Here is a 21709-nt window from a genome sequence, read left to right as displayed (position 1 = left end):
TCAGTGTCCGTGGGACCTCACTCCCTACACGTCTCTCAGCCTCCCTTCCCTGCCACTGTGTAACGTGGTGTGACTCGGGCTCACTCTGGATATGGCGGCTCATTCAGACTCTCTGAGCTGTTCTCGCCTTTGTGGCTGCCGCATCTCTGACCTGACTTCTCGGTGGAAGGTGCTCCATCCTCGCCACTCTCTCCCCCTTTTATTTACAGCCACTCTGCTGGTTGCCCTCCTTCACCTAAGCATCCATCCCTGGTCCCCAGCCCCTCCCACGGAACCCACTAAATCCTGGCAACACTCCTGATCTCTCCCTCTCCAGACCCAGGCCACCTGGACCACTTCTAAAGCTTCAGCACCTACTCACATGCCAAGGACACCTCATTCTCCACCACAATCCTGACCATGCCCTTGAACGGTACAGGGATGCAGGCTGGACAAACAGCTCAAACTCACAGCAGCTAAAACACAACTCAGTGGCCTCCCCCTAAAATCTGCTGCTCTGCTTTTCTCCCATCTCGTCATCCAAGGCCTCACCCCCTCCTGACCACAGCCAGGCCATCATCCTGACCCCAGTACTGCCCTCCATCCTGCCAATGGCTCCTGTGAAGGATCGTGACCCCAAGCCTCTCTTCGTTGGCACTCTTGTCACATCTTCTTCCTTTCTCCTGAACTCATTTCCAACCTTCCTGTTTACCCCCTGGTGGAACATCTCTCTTGTGGCCATCAAAAGGAAATGTCAACTCTTCTACTCAGTCATTCCCAATGTGGCCCCATTGCCCATGCACCCAAACTCATCTCCAGTCCTCTCCTTCCTTGAATCTGCCACCAGACCTCAGAGCTCCTTAAACTGCCTAAATGTGCAGTCTTTCATGTTCCTGCGACCTAAAACAGGGCAGCTCCTGATTAGGACCCTTTCCCCTTCCTCTGCCTAGCACACTCTTCCTCATCCATCAACACGCCATTGAAATGCCACCCGCACTAAAAAGTCCCTCCTTCACGGCCCCTCCTAAATGATCCCACAGCACTTGATACACAACTTTATTGGAGTCCATTAAAATGCATCTTGATGCCAGCGAGATGCCAGGTGCTGTAATATGTGCTCTCATACACACATAGCCTCATTTATCTATAGGTATAATTAACTTCATCCTTGCAAATGAGAAGACAAGGTCCAGAAATAGCACCCCAAAAGTGACCCAGCCTGAAGGTGGCATGGTCAGGATGTACTCCATCTATCTGGTTCCACAGCCCCCTCCTCGCCCTCCACACCACACCTTGGTATGACACAGCCTCCCACCCAAAGCACCTGGTACTATAAGTATCTGTTCACATCACTTCCTTCTCTTCTCTAGACCCTGCCTTAGAACATGACGCATGAATCCAAGTACTAGCTTGGTAACTATCTGCTGAAAGCATGACTAAGCCCTCTGAAGGGATTCCCCTCAATGTAGCTTTATGAACAGCACAGACCTTCCTGTGTCTGTCGGTGTCCCGTGATTTTTCCCTCAGCCAATCGATGGTATGGAAGTCCTCATATGTCCCCACATCAGGGAATGGCTCGTCGAGGAAATCCATCAGGTTTCCAGAACTACTGATCACTCCTGTATTGACCATGCTACTTACATCTGGAAGAGAAAATCTGTGGTTAGAAATGAAAGCAGGGCATCTGCACAGTCCTGGAAGGACAGTCTATGTGCTCTATTTTCTGGTACCAGAAAGACTCATTTCAGCATAAGTGGTTCTGCTGTGATGAAAAGAGTCTGTCTTAGTCAGCATCGACTGCTGTAACAAAAAATACCACAGACTGGTTGGCTTATCAACAACATACATTTATTTCTCACAGTTTCAGAGGCTGGAAAGTCCAAGATCAAAGCACTAACAGATTTAGTGCCTGCTGAGAGTCCACTTCCTAGTTCATGTGGCCGTCTACTCACTGTGTCTTCATGTGATGGAGGTCTCTGGGTCTCTTTCATAAGGGCACTAACCCCATCCAGGAGGGCCGCATCTTCATGACCTCATCACCTTCCAAAGGTCCCTCCTCCTAATATTATCATACTAGGGATTAGGTTTCAACATATCTTCCCTGGTGGCTCAGATGGTGAAGCATCTGCCTATAATGCGGGAGACCCGGGTTCAATCCCTGGGTCAGGAAGATCTCCTGGAGAAGGAAATGGTAACTCACTCCAGTACTCTTGCCTGGAAAGTCCCATGGACGGAGGATCTTGGTAGGCTACAGTCCATGGGGTCACAAAGAGTCGGACACGACTGAGCAACTTCACTTTCACTTTGGGAAACCCAAACATTAATTACTTATTATTTGAAGCAGTTATGTGCTATAAAGTCACCATGGCCACTGAATTAGTGAGTACTGAAGCACTGTCCCTAAGAGAATTGTAAGGTTAGGTTACTTGAAGCCTTTAGTCACAACATCAATATATAACTTTATTTTGTGTTTCCTTTTAAAGACACCTTATCAAATACATATGGACTTCCCAGATGGCTCAGTAGTAAAGAATCCACCCACCAATACAGGAGGTGTGGGTTCAATCTCTAAGTTGAGAAGATACCCTAAAGAAGGAAATGGCAAATCACTGCAGTCTTCTTGCCTGGGAAATCCCATGGACAGAGGAGCCTGGTGAGCTACAGTTCATGGGGTTGCAAAAGAGTCACACACAACTTAGCAACTAAACAACGACAGCAAAAATATCAAATATATATTGTTGACTCATTCACATTGAACTTACAACAACAGCACTGTCACTCATGCTGCAGGAAGCTTGTCTAACACATGTATTTTCTCCTTAAGGCATAGCGTAGCCTTCTCAGGCTCAGAAACACTACAGGCCCTCCTGCCCTGAATCTCAGGGCTGTTGGAAACAATGAAATTACCAGTAAAAAAAAAAAAAAAAAAAGGAACAAAAATGGGAAAAATATGGCACCAAACAAATTGTGAAAAGGACACTTGTTTCTGGTCTGGGAACTAAAACAAGATGGCTGAGCACCACCTTCTCCAACCTCAGCAAGGATCACGCATTTCTGGCAGCTCACCATGTGCACTCAGCAAATGACTGGGCCAGCACCACAAGTATTGAGTGCTCTGGGGCTTACAAATACATTTTAGTGAGAAGGCAAATTCACAAATACGGAGCCAGTTATACTGACAGTCGACTATACACATTTCTGGAAAACCTCACATTCTGCAAAAGCAGGACATCAAAATGAGAGAGGTGGTGGAGTCGAAGGGAATAGGGTTGAGGCCTATCACTCAAAACCAAAGCACTGTAATCAAACCAGTAACCAGCTCCCCTAGGAGATAAAGTGGACCATGCAGGCAGGCAGCCTCTGGGGCTGTAGTGTGGATAGCCAAGACCTACAAAGGTCTGTCAAGTCAAAGCTATGGTTTTTCCAATAATCGTGTACAGATGTGAGTATATGGAATATATATATAGAAGGCTGAATGTAATATTCAGGCTGAATATAAAGAAGGCTGAATGCCGAAGAACTGATGGTTCTGAACTATGATATAGGAGAAAACTCTTGAGAGTCTCTTAGACGGCAAGGAAATCAAACTAGTCAATCCTAAAAGAAATCAACTCTGAGTATTCTGTGGAAGGACTGATGCTAAAGCTGAATCTCCAATACTTTGGCCACCTGATGCAAAGAACTGACTCGCTGGAAAAGACCCTGATGCTGGGAAAGATTGAGGGCAGGAGGAGAAGGGGGACGACAGAGGGTGAGATGGCTGGATAGCATCACTGACTCAACGGACATGACTTTAAGCAAACTTCGGGAGATGGTAAAGGACACGGAAGCCTGGCGTACTGGAGTCCATGGGGCTGCGAAGAGTGAGACATGACTGAGTGACTGAAAAACACCACCACCAGGAGCAGCAATGGGAGAGTGAAAATGCTGGTGAGACTTAACTGGTGGGAGAGTCATTCTATGGTCTGAATGTTTGTGCCCCAATCCCAAATTCATACGTTGAAACCCTAATCTCCAATGGATAGTATTAGAAGGTGGGATCTCTGGGAATCGATTGGATGCTAAGGGCAGAGTCCTCATAAATGGGATTAGCGCTCATATAAAAGAGGCCCCAGGGAGCACACTGGCCCCTTCCACCGCATAAGTACACAAGAAATCTGTGACTGGGAGAAGAGCCCTCAGTCAACCATGCTGGCAGCCTGATCTCAGACTTCCAGCCTCCAGCACTGTGAGGAATAAATATCTGTTGTTTATAAGCCACCCAGCCTGTGGTATTTTGTTATAGCCGCCTGAACAGACTAAGACAAGCCAAGAGCCATGCCAGGCTGGAGGCACACTGCCCTGGGCAAGCTGCCCTGAGTGCAGGCACTCACTTCTAATTTTCCTTAAAATCCAGTCAAAAGGGCGCCTGCTGCCAGGGCAGTAGCAAAGCTGCGTGTTTCTTCCTCTCTGCCTAAGATAACAATTCCGCTCCCATCACCCTGGCTCCCCTCATCTGGAAAATAATCGCAAATAAACCAAGACATCTCCTGCAGTTATACTGCCATTAGAACCTGATTTACAGATCACATAGGAACTCATTTGACCCAGAGAAAACACCCTGCAGCAGGACCAACACTCACCCCAAGTTAGCGAGAAAAATCATACACTCTTACAAAGACAGGAGGAATAAGCACTAAATTAAAGTTACTTTGGCAAACAGCATGGCAATGTGAATTATAAGGCGGAGACCACAAAAGTGCCAGCAAAAGATGGTTAAAGAAGGGAAGGGTGGTTATTAAACTATTTGAGCACAAGCTTCTCTCACTGCTTTATGTATTTTTATATCTGGAGGACTCACCCATGACCTGACAAAACTGCATTTTGATCACATTGAGAAGTCGCTACGAGCAAAGTGGAGTAATCACCCTACACACAGTAAAGTGGCCATAGTAATGGATTTATTGACAGCGCAACTTAGCTGCTTTTAAAACTTCAGAAGTTTGAGGTCTGAGCCATGCCAAGCTGAAAACTATACCCACTGATGAGTGCCCAGCAAAGAATACTGCCGAAGTCAGTAGCAACCAATAAGAAAAGGGAAGGCATAAAGTTAGAAAGCAAAGATTTCATTCTCACTTTTACAAAAACAAGATGGTAATAGCCTTGTATTATATGCGGTGAAGAAAATCTCTAATGGGAAAAAAGAAGGTGGCAGGCTGTTAACTCACCACAGGGAGCCCCTGTAAGAAAAACCTAACCAGCAGCAGAGCAAAGAACTCCAGACACTTGGATGTTCTATTATAAAGAAGTTCATGTTACCTGAAACTTTACCAAATCTGTAAACAAGCAACAACTCTGGGCAATAATGGTTGAAACAAAAAGTCACTCTGGAGAACAACTGCAACTTTAAGCTTTTTGATAGAGCATGACATGGTCATGACAATCAGACATAATTGGTAAAGGAAAATAAATATGATCTAATCTGTAGATCTAACTGGGGGCCTTTTAGGGGACTCAGAAGGAGGTGGTAACTTTGCATAGTTCCCTGGCCAGGAACTGAACCCAGGCCCCAGCAGTGAAAGTACCAAGTCCTAACCACTGGTTGTTGTTGTTGTTCAGTTGCTAAGTCATATTCAGTTCTTTTGCGACCCCATGGACCGTAGCTCGCCAGGCTCCTCTGTCCTGGGATTCTCTAGGCAAGAATACTAGAGTGGATTGCCATTTCCTTCTCCATGGGATCTTCATGACCTAGAGATTGAAAACACATCTCCTGCATTGGGAGACGGATTCTTTACCACTGAGCCACCTGCAAAGCCCCTCTAACCAATGGAACTTCAGGGAATTCCCCTGGCCACATTACTTTCATTGAGGAAGTCACAAAAACGCCGCTCAGGTTCAAAGGGAGGGAAGGAAATTCCATTACTTTTAAAGGGAATGGCAAGGCTCTAGAAGAGCATTCAAAATCAGAAATATTGTACCATTTTTCAAAAATACAACTTACCACCCAACTTGCAAAAAAAAAATCTTGGAAAATTCGGAAAAGTAGCAAGAAGAAAAGAGCAATTATCTGTCATCATACTGAAAGTGTCAATGGCCTCTGTAGGCAGGCCAGAGATCCCCAAGCAGCAGGAGGAACTAAAACTGCAAGTGGCAGACTTTTTTCGTTTCTCTAATCCCATGTTGTCATGGCAAAACCTGGTTCCGCCCGAAGGTAACTTTATCCCAAACCTTGAGCTCAGTTCAGTTCACTCAGTCATGTCTGACTCTTTGCATCCCCATGGACTGCAGCACACCAGGCTTCCCTGTCCATCACCAACTCCCAGAGCTTGCTCAAACTCATGTCCATTGAGTTGGTGATGCCATCCAACCATCTCATCCTCTGTCGTCCCCTTCTCCTCCTGCCTTCCCTCTTTCCCAGCATCAGGGTCTTTTCCAATGAGTCAGTTCTTCCCATCAGGTGGCCAAAGTACTGGAGTTTCAGCTTCAGCATCAGTCCTTCCAAGGAATATTCAGGACTGATTTCCTTTAGGATTGACTAGTTGGATCTCCTTGCAGTCCAAGGGACTCTCAAGAGTCTTCTCCAACACCACAGTTCAAAAGCATCAATTCTTCAGCAATTAGTCTTCTTTATGGTCCAACTCTCACATTCATACATGACCACAGGAAAAATCATGGCTTTGACTAGTTGGCCCTTTGTCAATGAAGCAATGTCTCTGCTTTTTAATATGTTGTCTAGGTTGGTCATAGCTTTTCTTCCAAGGAGCAAGCGTCTTTTAATTTCATGGCTGCAGTCACCATCTGCAGGGATTTTGGAGTCCCCAAAAATAAAGTCTGTCACTGTTTCCATTGCTTCCCCATTAAGTGATAGGACCGTATGCCATGATCTTCGTTTTCTGAATGCTGAGTTTTAGGCCAGCTTTTTCACTCTTCTCTTTCATCAAGAGGCTCTTTAGTTCTTTGTCACCTTCGGTTATGAGGGTGCTGTCATCTGTATATTTGAGGTTATTGATATTTCTCTTGGCAATCTTGATTCCAGCTTATGCTTCATCCAGCCCAGCATTTCTCAAGATGTACTCTCCATATAAGTTAAATAAGCAGGGTGACAATATAAAGCCTGACGTACTCCTTTCTCAATTTGGGACCAGTCTGTTGTTCCATGTCCCATTCTAACTGTTGCTTCCTGACCTGCATATAGATTTCTCAGGAGGCAGGTAAGGTCGTCTGGTATTCCAATCTCTTTATTTTCCACAGTTTGTTGTGATCTACACAGTCCAAGGCTTTGGCGTAATCAATAAAGGAGAAATAGATGTTTTTCTGGAATTCTCTTGCTTTTTCAATGATCCAATAGATGCTGGCAATTTAATCTCTGGTTCCTCTGCCTTTTCTAAATCCAGGTTGAGTATCTGGGACTTTACATTTCACATACTGTTGAAGCCTGGGTTGGAGAATTTCAAGCATTACTTTGCTGGCTTGTGAGATGAGTGCAATTGTGCGGTATTTTGAACATTTTTTGGCATTGCCTTTCTTTGGGATTGGAATGAAAACGGACCTTTTCCAGTCCTATGGCTACTGCCGAGTTTTCCAAATTTGCTGACATATTGAGTGCAGCAATTTTTCTTATGGAAATGTCTTCTTAAGCTATGTTAATGAACTATGCATTTGCTTGGAAATTTGCCTTTCTTCAAGATTCATGTCAATTGTTTTACGGCCTGGGATGACTCACCTTGTGCTGGTCTCAAAAGAGACGATGCCGTCTCAAAATGCATGTTGTGGGTGAGGGGCCTGATGTAGCTCTCTCAGTTTTGAGGTGTTTCCTTTCTCTAATTAGCAGCTTGCTAATAGCTATATTTCTTTCCCCAAAAAAGCAATGCCAAAGAATGCTCAAATTACCACACAACTGCACTCATCTCACACGTTAGTAAAAGTAATGCTCAAAATTCTCCAAGCCAGGCTTCAGCAATACGTGAACCGTGAACTCCGATGTTCAAGCTGGTTTTAGAAAAGGCAGAGGAACCAGAGATGAACTTGATAACATCTGCTGATCACTGAAAAAGCAAGAGAGTTCCAGAAAAACATCGATTTCTGCTTTATTGACTATGCCAAAGCCTTTGACTGTGTGGATCACAATAAACTGTGGAAAATTCTGAAAGAGATGGGAATACCAGACCACCTGACCTGCCTCTTGAGAAATCTGTATGCAGGTCAGGAAGCAACAGTTAGAACGGGACATGGAACAACAGACTGGTTCCAAATAGGAAAAGGAGTACGTCAAGGCTCTATATTGTCATCCTGCTTATTAACTTATATGCAGAGTACATCATGAGAAACGCTGGGCTGGAAGAAGCACAAGCTGGAATCAAGATTGCTGGGAGAAATATCAATAACCTCAGATATACAGATGACACCACCCTTATGGAAGAAAGTGAAGAGGAACTTTTTAAAAAGCCTCTTGATGAAAGTGAAAGAGGAGAGTGGAAAAGTTGGCTTAAAGCTCAACATTCAGAAAACAAAGATCATGGCATCTGGTCCCATCACTTCATGGGAAATAGATGGGGAAACTGTCAGACTTTATTTTGGGGGGCTCCAAAATCACTGCAGATGGTGACTGCAGCCATGAAATTAAAAGACGCTTACTCCTTGGAAGGAAAGTTATGACCAACCTAGATAGCATATTAAAAAGCAAAGACATTACTTTGCCAACAAAGGTCCATCTAGTCAAGACTATGGTTTTTCCAGTGGTCATGTATGGATGTCAGAGTTGGACTGTGAAGAAAGCTGAGCACCGAAGAATTGATGCTTTTGAACTGTGGTGTTGGAGAAGACTCTTGAGAGTCCCTTGGACTGCAAGGAGATCCAACCAGTCCATCCTAAAGGAGATCAGTCCTGGGTGTCCATTGGAAGGACTGATGTTGAAGCTGAAACTCCAATACTTTGGCCACCTCATGTGAAGAGATGACTCATTTGAAAAGACACTGATGCTGGGAAAGATTGAAGGCAGGAGGAGAAGGGGATGACAGAGGATGAGATGGTTGGATGGCATCACCAACTCAATGGACGTGAGTTTGTGTGAACTCCGGGAATTGGTGATGGACAGGGTGGCCTGGTGGGCTGCGGTTCATGGGGTCAGAAAGAGTCAGACATGACTGAGAGACTGAACTGACTGACTGACCAATAGGTATGTAACTGCTTGCTAAAACTAGCAAGGGGGCACTCTTTCTGTCCCCTCCTGATGTCTGTGTCAGAAGCTTTCTCTATCTTTTTTATATTTTCAGTTCAGTTCAGTCACTCAGTCGTGTCCAACTCTTTGCGACCCCATGGACTGCAGCAATGTCAGGCTTCCCTGTCCATCACTAACTCCCAGAGCTTGCTCAAACTCATGTCCATGGAGTCGGTGATGCCATCCAACCATCTCATCCTCTGTCATCCCCTTCTCCTCCTGCCTTCAATCTTTCCCAGCATCAGGTTCTTTTCCAGTGAGTCATCTCTTCACATCAAGTAGCCAAAGTATTGGAGCTTCAGCTTCAGCATCAGTCCTTCCAAAGAACATTCAGGACTGATTTCATCTAGGATTGACTGGATTGATCTCCTTGCTGTCCAAGGGACTCCCAAGAGTCTTCTCCAGCACCACAGTTCAAAAATCTGTGGTTTTTTACACTTTAATAAAACTTTATTACACAAAAAGTTCTGAGCAATCAAGCCTCGTCACTGGCTCTGGATCGAATTCCTCTCCTCCGGAGGCCAAGAATCCCAGCGTTGTTCACGGCTCCTAGCAGCAACCTTTCAATTCTTCAGAGAGAGATTCACTGTAACATGCTGGTATATTTTCTTCACAGATATATTTTAAAAGAATTCAAAGTATCACATATTTGGCTGTTTAATTTCATGCTTTTCCCCTCTACATTTTTTGAATAATTACCACTGGAAAGGCACCATGGCATGTGGTTAAAAACACAGGCTTTGAAACAGCACTGCCTTGGTTCAAATCTCAGCTCTGCCACTGAGTAGCTCCGTGATCTTAAGCTAGTTGCTTAACCTTACTGTGCCTTGGTCTACGCATCTCTGAATTGGGGGGCGGGGGCAGGGGTAGGGGTGGTCTAACAGCATCTACCTCCGAATTTTGTTAGCACACTTAAAGAGCAGACATTTGTGAAGCACTTTACTCCTGATACAGGATTGCTGGGGCTTCACAACTGTTTGTCAAATGAAAAACCTGAAGTGTTTCATGAAAACACGTTTCCTAACCACCCCACACGTTCCCTTGTTCTCACAGTTTATCTAATCCATCCTTTGATGTCTGCAGCTGATAGAAGCAACCTGATGGATCCCATTTCTGCTCAAGGAGATTAAGCAAAGTCAAACTGAACTTCTGGGGGACCCTTGGTGATTTCTGTTTACCAAGAACCCGTGAGGCCATTAAAACATGAACCCATGCCTGGCATTTTAAATATCTTTCCCTGAAAACTCTTCAAAGTCTTTACATTTATCAGAGACTATTTTCTTTCAAATGAAAGACATCTATTTTCACTAACAGAGAAATCTGCATTAATCCCATCTGGCTGTGTGAGCGCCACTGATCTCCACTGACCCTCACTCCCTCCTCTCAAAACCCAGAGTCCTGGGCTGGACTGTTTCTCAGGTGCTTTCCACTCCAGAGTGCACGCACATGACACAGAGCCTGAAACTTACTACTAGCCCCTTTCACATGCGTGGGGACAAGCAAACATTTTTGAATTCCTCAAAACTTTTTGTCTCTGTACAGATATTGGTTAAGCTTAGGGAACTTTCCAGAAATTTAAGAGCTATCTTCACCGCCAACTGTTTATATCAGTTATTACAGAGCAGAAAAGCATCTTTTAAAAAAACATACTCTTCCCTGTTGGCAAAGTTAAAATGAGATCATCTGAGTGATAATCTCACATCCTCAAAAATTATAGTAATATATGTGAGCATATTGCCCTTCATACTTCAAATGGGAATCCAGAAGTATAACACACAAGAGATTACTAAACACACAGAAAAAGTGAGCCCCGGGTAAGTAGGGGGATCTTGTAACCAGCAAGAAGCCAAGAGTCCGTGTTCCCTTCTTTGATGGAAGTGCATGCGTACCAGTAGTTGCCACAATCTAATTTTTCTCCAATCAGACCAGATGGAAAGAGCAATCAGGAAAGTGGGGTGTGGAGCTGGGCATATGGGCATAATCACTGGGGAAGTCCAAGAAGCAAGTTATTTACAATCTTCTGTTATGCCCTGGTTTTGGTAGAACTCCAGTTTTAGTAAACAGAAGCAGCAAATCTAATGTCCTCATTTTAGCTACATTCTAGTAACTGCTCTGCGCTACTCAGCTGGCCTGGGGGCAGGTCTGGATTACCCTGTGGAAAAGTCAGACCTTCCCCTGGTCAACCTTTGTGTCACCTGTATTTGGAAGAGGGGAACGGAAGAGCAAGCAAGGTGGCTGCCATCTTGGAACCTTTTCCTTTTGGCTTACAGAGATGCACAGGGGGTGATAGCAATTGTTCTTTTTCTACATATTTTTAGATATAATTCACATACCATAATATTCACCCTTTTACAGTGAGATTTAATACATTCACCAGGTCCTACAACCATCATTACTATCTAACTCCAGAACTTTTATTCTCTAAAAGTAAGCTCATGCCCAGAGTAGTCACTCTCTTGGCCTAGCCCCTGGTAAGCACTCATCTGGACATTTCATAGAAACAGAATCATGTCATATATGTCTTTTGTGCTGGGCTTCTTTCTCTTATCATAATGTTTTCAAGGTTCATCCATGTTGGACCATCAATGCTTCACTCCTTTTTATGAGTAATATTTCATTGTGTGGCCAGACCACATTGTGTTTATCTGTTCAACAGCTGATGGACATCCGGGCTGTTTGCAATTGGGGGCTATTGTGACTAATGCTGCTATGATCATTCAAGTGTTCATGCAGACATGTATTTTTAGTTCTCTTGGGTAGACACCTAGAAGTAAAATTACTGGGTGATATGGAAACTGTATGCTTAACTCTTTGAGGAGCTGCCAGACTGAAACCACTTTTCTTAGTGAAGTCTTTTTTATTGAAATAAACATGTTTATAAAAAGGCAAAAATCCTAAGTATACACCTCAACAAATTTTCACAAACTGAAATCCCCCACATAACTGGCATCCAGATCAAGAACAGAACATGACCAGCCTCCAGAAGCTCCCTCATGGGCCTTTCCAGGCCCTCCTCCACCCTTAAAGGTATTCACTATCCTCATACCACAGATTAATTTGGCCTGTTTTTGAATTTTATATAAATGGATTCTTTTGTTTCCAGCTTCTTTTATTCTATGTTATAAGATCTATGCATGTTGTTGAGTTTGTCTAATTACCATTTGCTCATTCTCTATGCTCTTCAACAGCAAATTTTCTCCATTAAGGGCCAGATAGCAAAGGTTTGGAGGTTTGTGGGCCACGTGGCTTCTGACAAGGACTACTCAACTCTGCCTCTGTCACGTAGAAGCAGCCAGAGACAATACACAAATGAATGACTGGGACTATGTGTCAATAAAACTTGATTCATGGACACTGAAGTTTGAATTTCATATAATCTTCACCTGTCACAAAAAAATATTCTTTCAGTTTCTTTTGATCATTAAAAATGTAAAAACCATTCTGAGCTCATTCTTGGCTCAGGGGATAAGCTGGATTTGGTCCACAAGATGACGTACTTTGCCTCTTTCTATTCTATGGTATTCGATGCTGGAAACAAACCCCAATGAGTTTATCCATTCTCCTGTGGATGGACATTGGGCTGATTTCCCACTTGGAACCAATATACATGGTGCCTCCATCAATTACACATCATGCCGCCATCATTTTCCACGTACATCCCCTCCAAGAAGTTGCAAAAAACCCTTCCACCCGTCCCCTCCTCTCTCTGCTCAGCAGGGCCGGGTGCCATGAGACCCTGACAACGTTCATGCCAGTTCCTCTCCCAAGTCAGACTGTGACAACTTATTTGCCTACCGACTCTACTAGCTAATCCCCAGATGACTTGAGCAGGTGGAATGCAAAGTCATAATTCAGATTAAAAGTCTCCAGTCGATAAGGAAGGCTGGTCACTTGAGGGGGAGTTCCAGCAGGTTCCTTTGGCAGTGTGGGCATGGTAGAAACTGCTACCAAATTCTCCTCCTGGCTTCATAAACCCTTCTAGCAGTCCGGCTTCACCACCTTTCTCCTTCCTCCTCACAGTAACGTAACTGCCCTTCAGGGGCTGGCAAATGTTTCCTACAAAGGGCCAGATGGGGACTCTTTCAAGCTCAGGGGGCCATACAATCTCGGTCACAATTACTCCAGTCGGCCCTTTGGTCACTGAAGCTCAAAGCAGCCCAGATAGAATGGAAAGAAGGCGTGTGCCAGGGGGCCCCAACATGTGACTTACAGAAACAGGCAGCAAGCTGGTGGCTGGGGGCTGCCGGCCCTGCTTCACACAAGCACTCACGGGGCATCTGCTACTGGCCCAACCCCTATCCAAGCTGTCAGAGTCACTGACAGCCCTGAAAGCCTCACCTACCAACAGAAACAGCAAAAGAAGCATCAGAATCCACTGGGAATTCACAAAGATAAAGAGGTGCAGCCATCTCGCACAGGATTCTGGAAGGGAAGGATGAGATCCCGGAAATGCAACCACAGGACCTCACTAGCAACATTTCAACCTGAAAGCTTCAGGGAAACAAAAGGTAGTTCTACACACACACACACACGTTTCTATGACATCTTACTATCAGAGAAGTTTCTCCAACTAATTAGCTATCCTAATGCTTCAAGACGGCAGATGCTCCTGGCATGTCAATAAAAATAAGGTCATAGCATCTCTCTGACAAAGTGGTCAAGGTCATCAGGGCTAGAGGTCACACATATTCACAGGACATGGTGGAAAAGGAAGAACACTGAGTTCAGAGCCAGACCTTGGATGGCAACTGAAAAAAAAAAAAACCAAAAAACTGCAAGAACACTGCAAGTCTTACAGATTTTCCAGAGGCTCCATCAACCAACCACAAGCAGCCTTTACAAAGTCGATTTTCTTGCAACTTGCATGGATTACACCAGGCACTAACCTCAGGGCTGATGCCTGCCGGCCACTTCTCTGAAGGCCACCAGCCTAAGCGCCCCTGGGCTCAGAGAGGGTGTCATTGCAACACTGGGCCACCAGAGGGTGCGCTACAAGCAGCCCTGCTGCCACCAGCAGATGAGTCTGCTGGGCAGAGCCTTCCTCTTTTCTCCACCTGCTGCAACCAGTACCCTTCCCTCCCTCCCCTGCCATCCTTCCCTCAGCTTCCTTTAGCCCTAACTCCTGCCTGAGGTCACGGGAAGTCCTGTCTCCACAGCCCACAGCTTGGGCTCTGTGCCCTGAGCCAACTCAAGAGCAATTTCCACTGTGACCTGTGGTTACTCCTCTGTCACCTTCAGTGGCTTCTCAGCTTCTGTTGCTGCTGTTCAGGCACTCCGTCGTGTCCGACTCTCTACGACCCCATGGACTGCAGCAGGCCAGGCTTCCCTGCCCTTTGCCATCTCCCAGAGTTGGCTCAAACTCATGTCCATTGACTCAATAATCACCCTCTGACTCCAGTGCTTCCCTAAATGTACTTGTAATGGGCAGCTCTCACAAGCCTGCTGATCAGAGTTGAGACCCGTTAGAATCTGGACTGTGATCTCATCTGTGAGTGCTCAGTCACTCAGTCAGGTCCAATTCTTTGAGACCCCATGAACTGTAGCCCGCCAGATTTCCCTGTCCATGGGATTTTCCCGGCAAGAATGCTGGAGTGAGTTGCTATTTCCTCCTCCAGTGATCCCATCTACAAGGAATCATATACATTATAAGCGGGGTGGAGGCATGGACGCTTCTTGTACAATCCATTAAGCCATACACTTAGGTGTTACGCACTTCGGGGAGTGTTTGCTATACTTTGCAATTTGAAGAAGTGTCTGAAAATGTGACCTGCTCATCAGTAAATGCAGATTCTCAGGCGTGATTCTCATCTGTGGCTTTTGCCCAGGACATCTATTATTTCTTCCAGTGATGGTAGTGTCATTTTTCCTTGGAGCACAAGCCCTTCCCCACTCTTCATGGTCATGGAAGTTTAGGTCCAAAGGGACTATGGTGGCAAGGGAAGCTCCCATTCGATGGGCAGGTACTCTGGGGCTGTCTAAAAAACGCTCGCTTCTTTTAAAAAAGTTTTTTTTTTTTTCAAGGCAGATAACCTTTAAGTCTGTATTGAATTTGTTACAGTGTTATTTCTGTATAATGTTCTGGGGTTTATTTTTTTTAGATATTTTTTGATGTAGATCATTTTTAAAGTATTTACTGAGTTTGTTACAATACTGTTTCCATATTATATTCAGGTTTTTTTTTTTTTTTTTTTTTAGCTTTGAGGCATCTGGGATCTTAGTGCCCCACCAGGGATGGGACCCATACTCCCTGCACTGGAAGGTGAAGTCTTAACCACTAGATCACCAGGGACATCCTGCTCACTTTCTTCCAAAGTGCAGAAGTGTCCAGAGAAGAACAGGACGCTCTGAAACAGCTCTGTGACAGCCCTGTGGAAGGCGACCTGGGGGGAAGAAACTGAAGAGGGATTAGGGGATTAGGATCCTGGGGCCCTGCAGGCCAATGTGGGCACATCTTCGGCCCGGTGGAGTCCAGGTTGCTCACCTGAAAAAGGGCTGAACACCCTCCAAGGGTAGCCTGGGGATGGGTCAGGAAAGGATGGCACCTGGCATTTGACAGATGAGCTTGTTACTGAGTGGATGACAGCCCAGTCGAGCATTTAGCTCCACACAGGGGTGCAAGAGTGGGCCATTCTCACCCCCTAAAATTGTCCCTCCGCCCATTTGGTACCAAAGCTGCCCCCACTCCCTGCCATGTGGGCACATGACCCAGGCTGGCCAATGAAAGTCTCCAACCACCGTGCACAGCCACTGACTGGGGAGTGAGCAAGGGACCCACACAAAGCCACGTGCAGATGGTGGGAAAAACCAGGTCCCTCCTTTGAAGGAAGTGGTTAACCTGGGAGCCACCACTGTTAGGGCAGGTTTGGGGTTGCAGGAAGGAATAAGGCCGGGTAGCAGACACCAAAGATGGGCAGACCAGTGCAGTGGTTCACATTTGATGAGGTATGCTGCCGGCATCTAGTGTAAGATGCTGCTCAATATCCTACAATGCATAGGACAGCCCCAAATGCCAACAGCACTGAAGTGGAGAAATTCTTTGCCTTAATCCAAAATTGGATCAAAGGAGCCTTTTAGACACTTCCCTGTGAGGGTAAAGAATCCACCTACAATGCAGGAGAGACCCAGGTTTGATCCCTCGTTTGGGAAGATCCCCTGGAGAAGAAAACAGCAACCCACGGCAGTATTCTTGCCTGGAAAATTCCATGGATGAAGGGACCTGGCGGGCTACAGTCCATGGGGTTGCAAAGAGTCAGAGATGACTGAGCAACCAAGCACTACACAGCCACAAAGAGGAACGAATTTGAGTCAGTTCTAATGAGGTGGATAAACTGCGAGCCTGTTATACAGAGTGAAGTAGGTCAGAAAGAGAAAAACAAATATCATATATTAATGCATATACATGGAATATAGAAAAATGGTGCTGATGAACCTATTTGCAGGGCAGCAATGGAGACGCAGACAGAGAGAACAAACTTGTGGACACAGTGGGGGAAGGAGAGGGTGGGACCAACTGACAGATTAGCATGGAAACATATACAGTACCATATGTAAAATATATAGCCGGGGGAATTTGCTGTATGACCCAGGGAGCTGAAACTGGGACTCAGTAACAACCTAGAGGGTGGGATGGGGTGGGAGGTGGGAGGGAGGTTCAAGAGGGAGGATACATATGTATACTTGTGTCTGATTCATGTTAATGTATGGCAGAAACCTACACAACATTGTAAGGCAATTATCCTCCAATTAAAAATAAATTTTAAAAACTACATCCATCTAGACCTAGAGATGATCACACTAAGTGAAGAAAGTTAGAGAAGGACAAATATCATATGATATCCCTTATATGTGTAATCTTAAAAAATGATCCACTTGAACTTATTTACAAAACAGAAATATACCCACAGATTTGCTGTATGACTCAGGGAACTCAAACCAGAGCTCTGTAATAACCTAGAAGGATGGGATGGGGCGGGAGGGAGGTTCAAGTGGGAGGGGATATATGGCTGATTCAAGTTAATATCTGGCAGAAAACAACCTAATACTGTAAAGCAATTATCCTTCAATTTAAAATAAATAAATTTAATTATAAAAAAAGAAATAGACCCACAGACACAGAACACAAACTTATGGTTACAAAAGGGGAAAAGGATAGGGAGGGAGTTTGGAATTAAAATACACACACTACTATATACAAAATAGATCAATAACAAAGATCTACTCTATACCACAAGGAATTCTATGCAATATCTTATAATAACTTATAATGGAAAAGAATGTAGAAAAAAGTATATTTATATACATATATAAAAAACAATCACTTTGCTATATACCTGAAACTAATACAACACTGTAAATCAACTATATTTCAATGAACACTTTTTCAAAAAAACAAAAAATTTACATCCATCAAGACAGATAACTCTATCAAGCAGTGAGCTCAATGCTTTGGCCATCACTGCAGAGGCAAACTCAAAAATACAAGAAAAACAGCTTGTCTGTGCATATATACAGGATAAAAAGAATATGTAAACCATACTCAACTCACTAGATGAAAATGAGAGAAGTTGGGACACGCTTCTTTGACTGTATGCCTTTCCCATACCAGTTCTATCCTTTGCCTCAATATGAGTTTGGAAGGCATGGCTTGCTTTCCCCTACTAGGCTCTGGGGGTTTCCTTAACTGCTCAATTCATCTTGATTTTTCCCTTATTGCTTTAAACCCCAGAAAAAAACTGGGTTGACAAATATAAAGACACATCTCCTCCTCTGAGCAGCCGGCCGGCATTCTGGCTGACACCCCACCATAGGTGTGTGACCCAGAATCACAGGGGCCCAAAGGAGTGGACTTTGGACCTGTCACAGCACGGGCGGCGGGGTGGGGGATGGACTGCAAGCTAGCAGTTCCTGTAGCCGCCCAACAAGCCAGGCTGCTCTTCATGCTTCAAGACATGCTGTCCCTTCCAGCATGCCCCACTGGTGGCAGAGTCACTCCTGATGGATTCGGTGTGGATGAAGACTGCGGTGTGATGAATGCAGGAGGCAGTCCTCAGCCTTTTTTGTAAAGCAATGTCTTGGTCACTTCCCCAACCACTCAAAGCTTTTTCCCTCCCCTCTCCATCTGACCTGAAACTCCACCAACTTCAAATCCCCTTGAGATGATGAAGTCTCGCTTTTAAAATGTAGACACCTTTAGGACAGTGAGGGGCCATGATTTGTATGCCCTTCTAGCCAATCCTCCAGCCTCTGAGTGACGCCCCAGTCCTTTCCCTGGGCAGGGAGTGGGGATTACACAGAGAGGCACCAACAGTGACAGGAGCCCCCTGGTGGCCCAGGAGAAAAAAAAACTCAAAGCCACAGGACGCCCAGACAGAGACACAAGTATTAACCTTTGTCAATTTCAAACTGTTGCCTGGCGCTGGCAGAGTCAAGCAGGGTGACTTCCGCCTCCAGCTCCTGCATCCCCCTCGGCCCCCGCCCAGCAGCCCCCTCTGCCATGGCACAGTTCCTGTGGCCCCTTTCAGGGGGGCTCTTTGTCCCCTTTCAGAACATAGCCTGTGTGTGGGAAGGGGATAAGGCCAACTGCAAACAGCCTCCTCCGGGTGACACAATGGACTCAGTGTTCTCACACCCCCCACTCCAGAGGGCAGGGAGAGGGCCCTGAGGTCTTGGCGTTTCAGGTGCCTAGGATCAAGGATGGAGAACGTCCCCAGGGCCTCTGCGACCCCATGGACTATAGTCCACCAGGATCCTCTATCCATAGAATTCTCCAGGCAAGAATACTGGAGTAATGTGCCATTTCCTCCCCCAGGGATCTTCCAGACCCCAGGATCAAACCCATGTCTCTTTCATCTGCTGCATTGACAGGCAGGTTCTTTACCTCTAGTGGCACCTGGGAAGTCCTCAATTAATTTATCATCTTCATGATAATTAACAACAATCCCAGTCTAAGCACTTCACACGGATCAGTCACCAGGGCTCCTGACACTCTCTGAATTAAATACCGTCAGCCTCAGGCCCATTTGACAGGTTAGCAAACTGAGGCAGAGGAGGGGGTGAGGTCCCTGGCCCAAGTTCCCCAGATAGTGAGTGGGGAGCCAGATCCCCACCAGGGCCCCAAAGGCCCTTCCTCTTGGGTTGTGGGAGGACCGAAGAAGTCTCGTTCCTCTCAGGAAGCAAGAGCTACCTGTTCCCACAGAGAAGGTCCTGTTCGTCAAGCTTCTAAACTGTGCAGAAAGCACCAAAGCAAAGGCCTGCTGGGCTCTCCTCCATTCTCCTAGGTGAACAAAGGCACCCATGCACTGGGAAACACTGCTGGGCTGGTTCATCAGGGCTACCCTGACAAGCCCCACAGACTGGGCAGCTCAAATGCTTGAAACTTGTCTCCCAGTTCCAGAGACAGAAGCTTGAGGCCAAGGTGCCAGTACGATTGATTTCCTGGGGCTGGATCCAGCCACAGCCTCTCTGCTTAGAGTGCTGATGGCCGTCTTCTAGCACACCATGCATCCTCTCCTCTCTCTGCCTGTCTGCAGAAAGTTCCTCTTATAAAGACCCCAGTCAGGCTGGACTGAGGCTGCCCTCATGGCCTTATTCTAACTTGATTACTTCTATAAAGACCCTATCTCGGCTTTCTCTGGTGACTCAGTGGCAAAGAGTGCACCTGCCAATGCAGGAGATACAGGTTCAATCCCTAGTCTGGGAAGATCCCACATGCCGCGGAGCAACTAAGCTCGTGCACTACAACTACTGAGCCTGTGCCCTAGAGCCTGGGAGCTGCAACCACTGAAGCCTGCACAGACTGAAGCCTCTGCTCTGCCTCAAGAGAAGGCACACCTAGAGAGCAGCCCCATTCTCCACGACTAGAGAAAAGCCCAAGTAGCAGTGAAGACCCAGCACAGCCAAAATTGATAAATAAAAATTATTAAAAAAAATTTAAAGACTCTATCAATATTTTGGCTGCCTGATGCAAAGAACCAACTCACTGGAAAAGACCCAGATATTGGGAAAGATTGAGGGCAGGAGGAGAAAGGGGTGACAGAGGATGAGATAGCTGGATGGCATCACCGACTCAATGGCCATGAGTCTGAGTAGACTCCGGGAGTTGGTGATGGGACAGGGAAGCCTGGCGTGCTGCAGTCTATGGGGTTCCAAAGAGTCAGACACGACTGAGTGACTGAACAAGAACAAAATCTCCAACTAAGGTCAGATTCTGAGGTAATAGGTGTTAGGAATTCAAATGCACTTTAAGACATGGTTTCAGCCCATAACAGCAGCTGAAGACAATGCTGGTAAGAAACCCCGTGCAGTACAGTTCCCTCTCCCAAGAGCTCTGCAAACCACCTTCCACCATAACAATCTAACTTTGTGCTTATGTGGGCTACGTACCCTTGTGGATGAAAACAATGTCATAGACACTCACAACCAGCACCTCCATGAAGGATAAATGCAGGGAGTCCTCCAGCACAGCCTTGAGTTGTCCTCCCCGGTGTCCTAAGCGTATCCCAGCGGGGTTGACCCCGGGGAGGGCTGAAACATCAGTTGATTTCTATGTTTTGGGTAAAGTGGGTGCTGGTGGGAGGCCGGACTGAGTTAAGAGGAAAAAGAATATGTCTGTAATCATTGGGGTGGCCCCTCTCCTCCTAACCCAATCAGTGCCTCCAAGGGTTCCGGTGGACAGAAAAAGAAAATTTCACCCTGAGTTATATCACAACCCAGAAGGGAGACTAAGATCCCAGAAGGAGGTAACCTCCATTCATCCGCCGGGATGTGGTTAAAAAGTGCTGGGCAAGCACAAGAGAAGCAACGGCCACCACAAGAAATGAGTCAGCAGGTCCCCGGGCACCAAGGCGAGGAGCAGACTTCCTGAGGGGACAAACGGAACATGGCATCTTGGTGAGGCTCCCTCTAGCCAAACCCCACAGCCATCCCAGCACTGGTGCTGCTGCTGGTGGAAGCAGCCTGATAGCATCCTGGGGAGTTCGAAGGACCCCAGGAGCAGGAACAGCTACCACCAACGGGGAAGGCTCTGGTCTCCAACTTCCACCAACTGATGGCCAGCTCTCAGGGCCACACAAGGACCTGCACGAGAGCGCTTGCTGAGAGGTGACCATGGGTGACCTGGGCTGGCCAGCATGGGGGGGTGGGGGACAGCACTCCAGGCAAAGAAGAGCCACCTCACAGGTGCAGGGGAGCTGGTGGGCTCAAGGGGCCTCAAGAAAGCTTGGGTGACTTCATCCACAACAGGAGGCCTAAAGGTAAGCCTTGCTGGTATCATATGTGGAATGCAAGAGCTGTTGCCTCTGCTGTCCCTGTGCACCGCTGCCTAGCCCCAGTGACACTGTCCTGAGAGGCTATGCAGGTGGCCTCCACCTTGAGGCACCATAGTTACAGGGTTACAGTGTGACCTGACCCACGCGCTCCTGTGATAGCCAAGGCCTGCCTGCTGCTGAGCGTGACAAGGCTGCTCAATTAGTCAGGGTCACAGCCTTCCAAGGGCTTCCCAGGTGGCACAGCAGTAAAGAACCTGCCTGCAATGCA

General features: G+C 46.2%; 1 protein-coding gene across 4 annotated transcripts in view; it reads right to left on the bottom strand.

The window, feature by feature from the left end:
- CLCN4 (chloride voltage-gated channel 4) overlaps positions 1 to 21709 on the bottom strand; it is a 73459-nt gene that overhangs the window by 41340 nt on the left and 10410 nt on the right. For all 4 annotated transcript variants that reach the window (XM_070289721.1, XM_070289723.1, XM_070289722.1 and 1 more), the window contains one exon: positions 1468 to 1622. In XM_070289721.1, coding sequence (XP_070145822.1) covers positions 1468 to 1611 — 144 coding nt within the window. In that variant the 5' untranslated portion in view covers positions 1612 to 1622. The remainder of the gene's footprint in view (positions 1 to 1467; positions 1623 to 21709) is intronic.

This window comes from Ovis canadensis, chromosome X, assembly GCF_042477335.2.
Source record: "Ovis canadensis isolate MfBH-ARS-UI-01 breed Bighorn chromosome X, ARS-UI_OviCan_v2, whole genome shotgun sequence".
Taxonomy (NCBI): Eukaryota; Metazoa; Chordata; class Mammalia; order Artiodactyla; family Bovidae; genus Ovis; species Ovis canadensis.
Note: the sequence above shows the minus strand (reverse complement) of the source record. Positions and strands in the feature narration are given on the sequence as shown.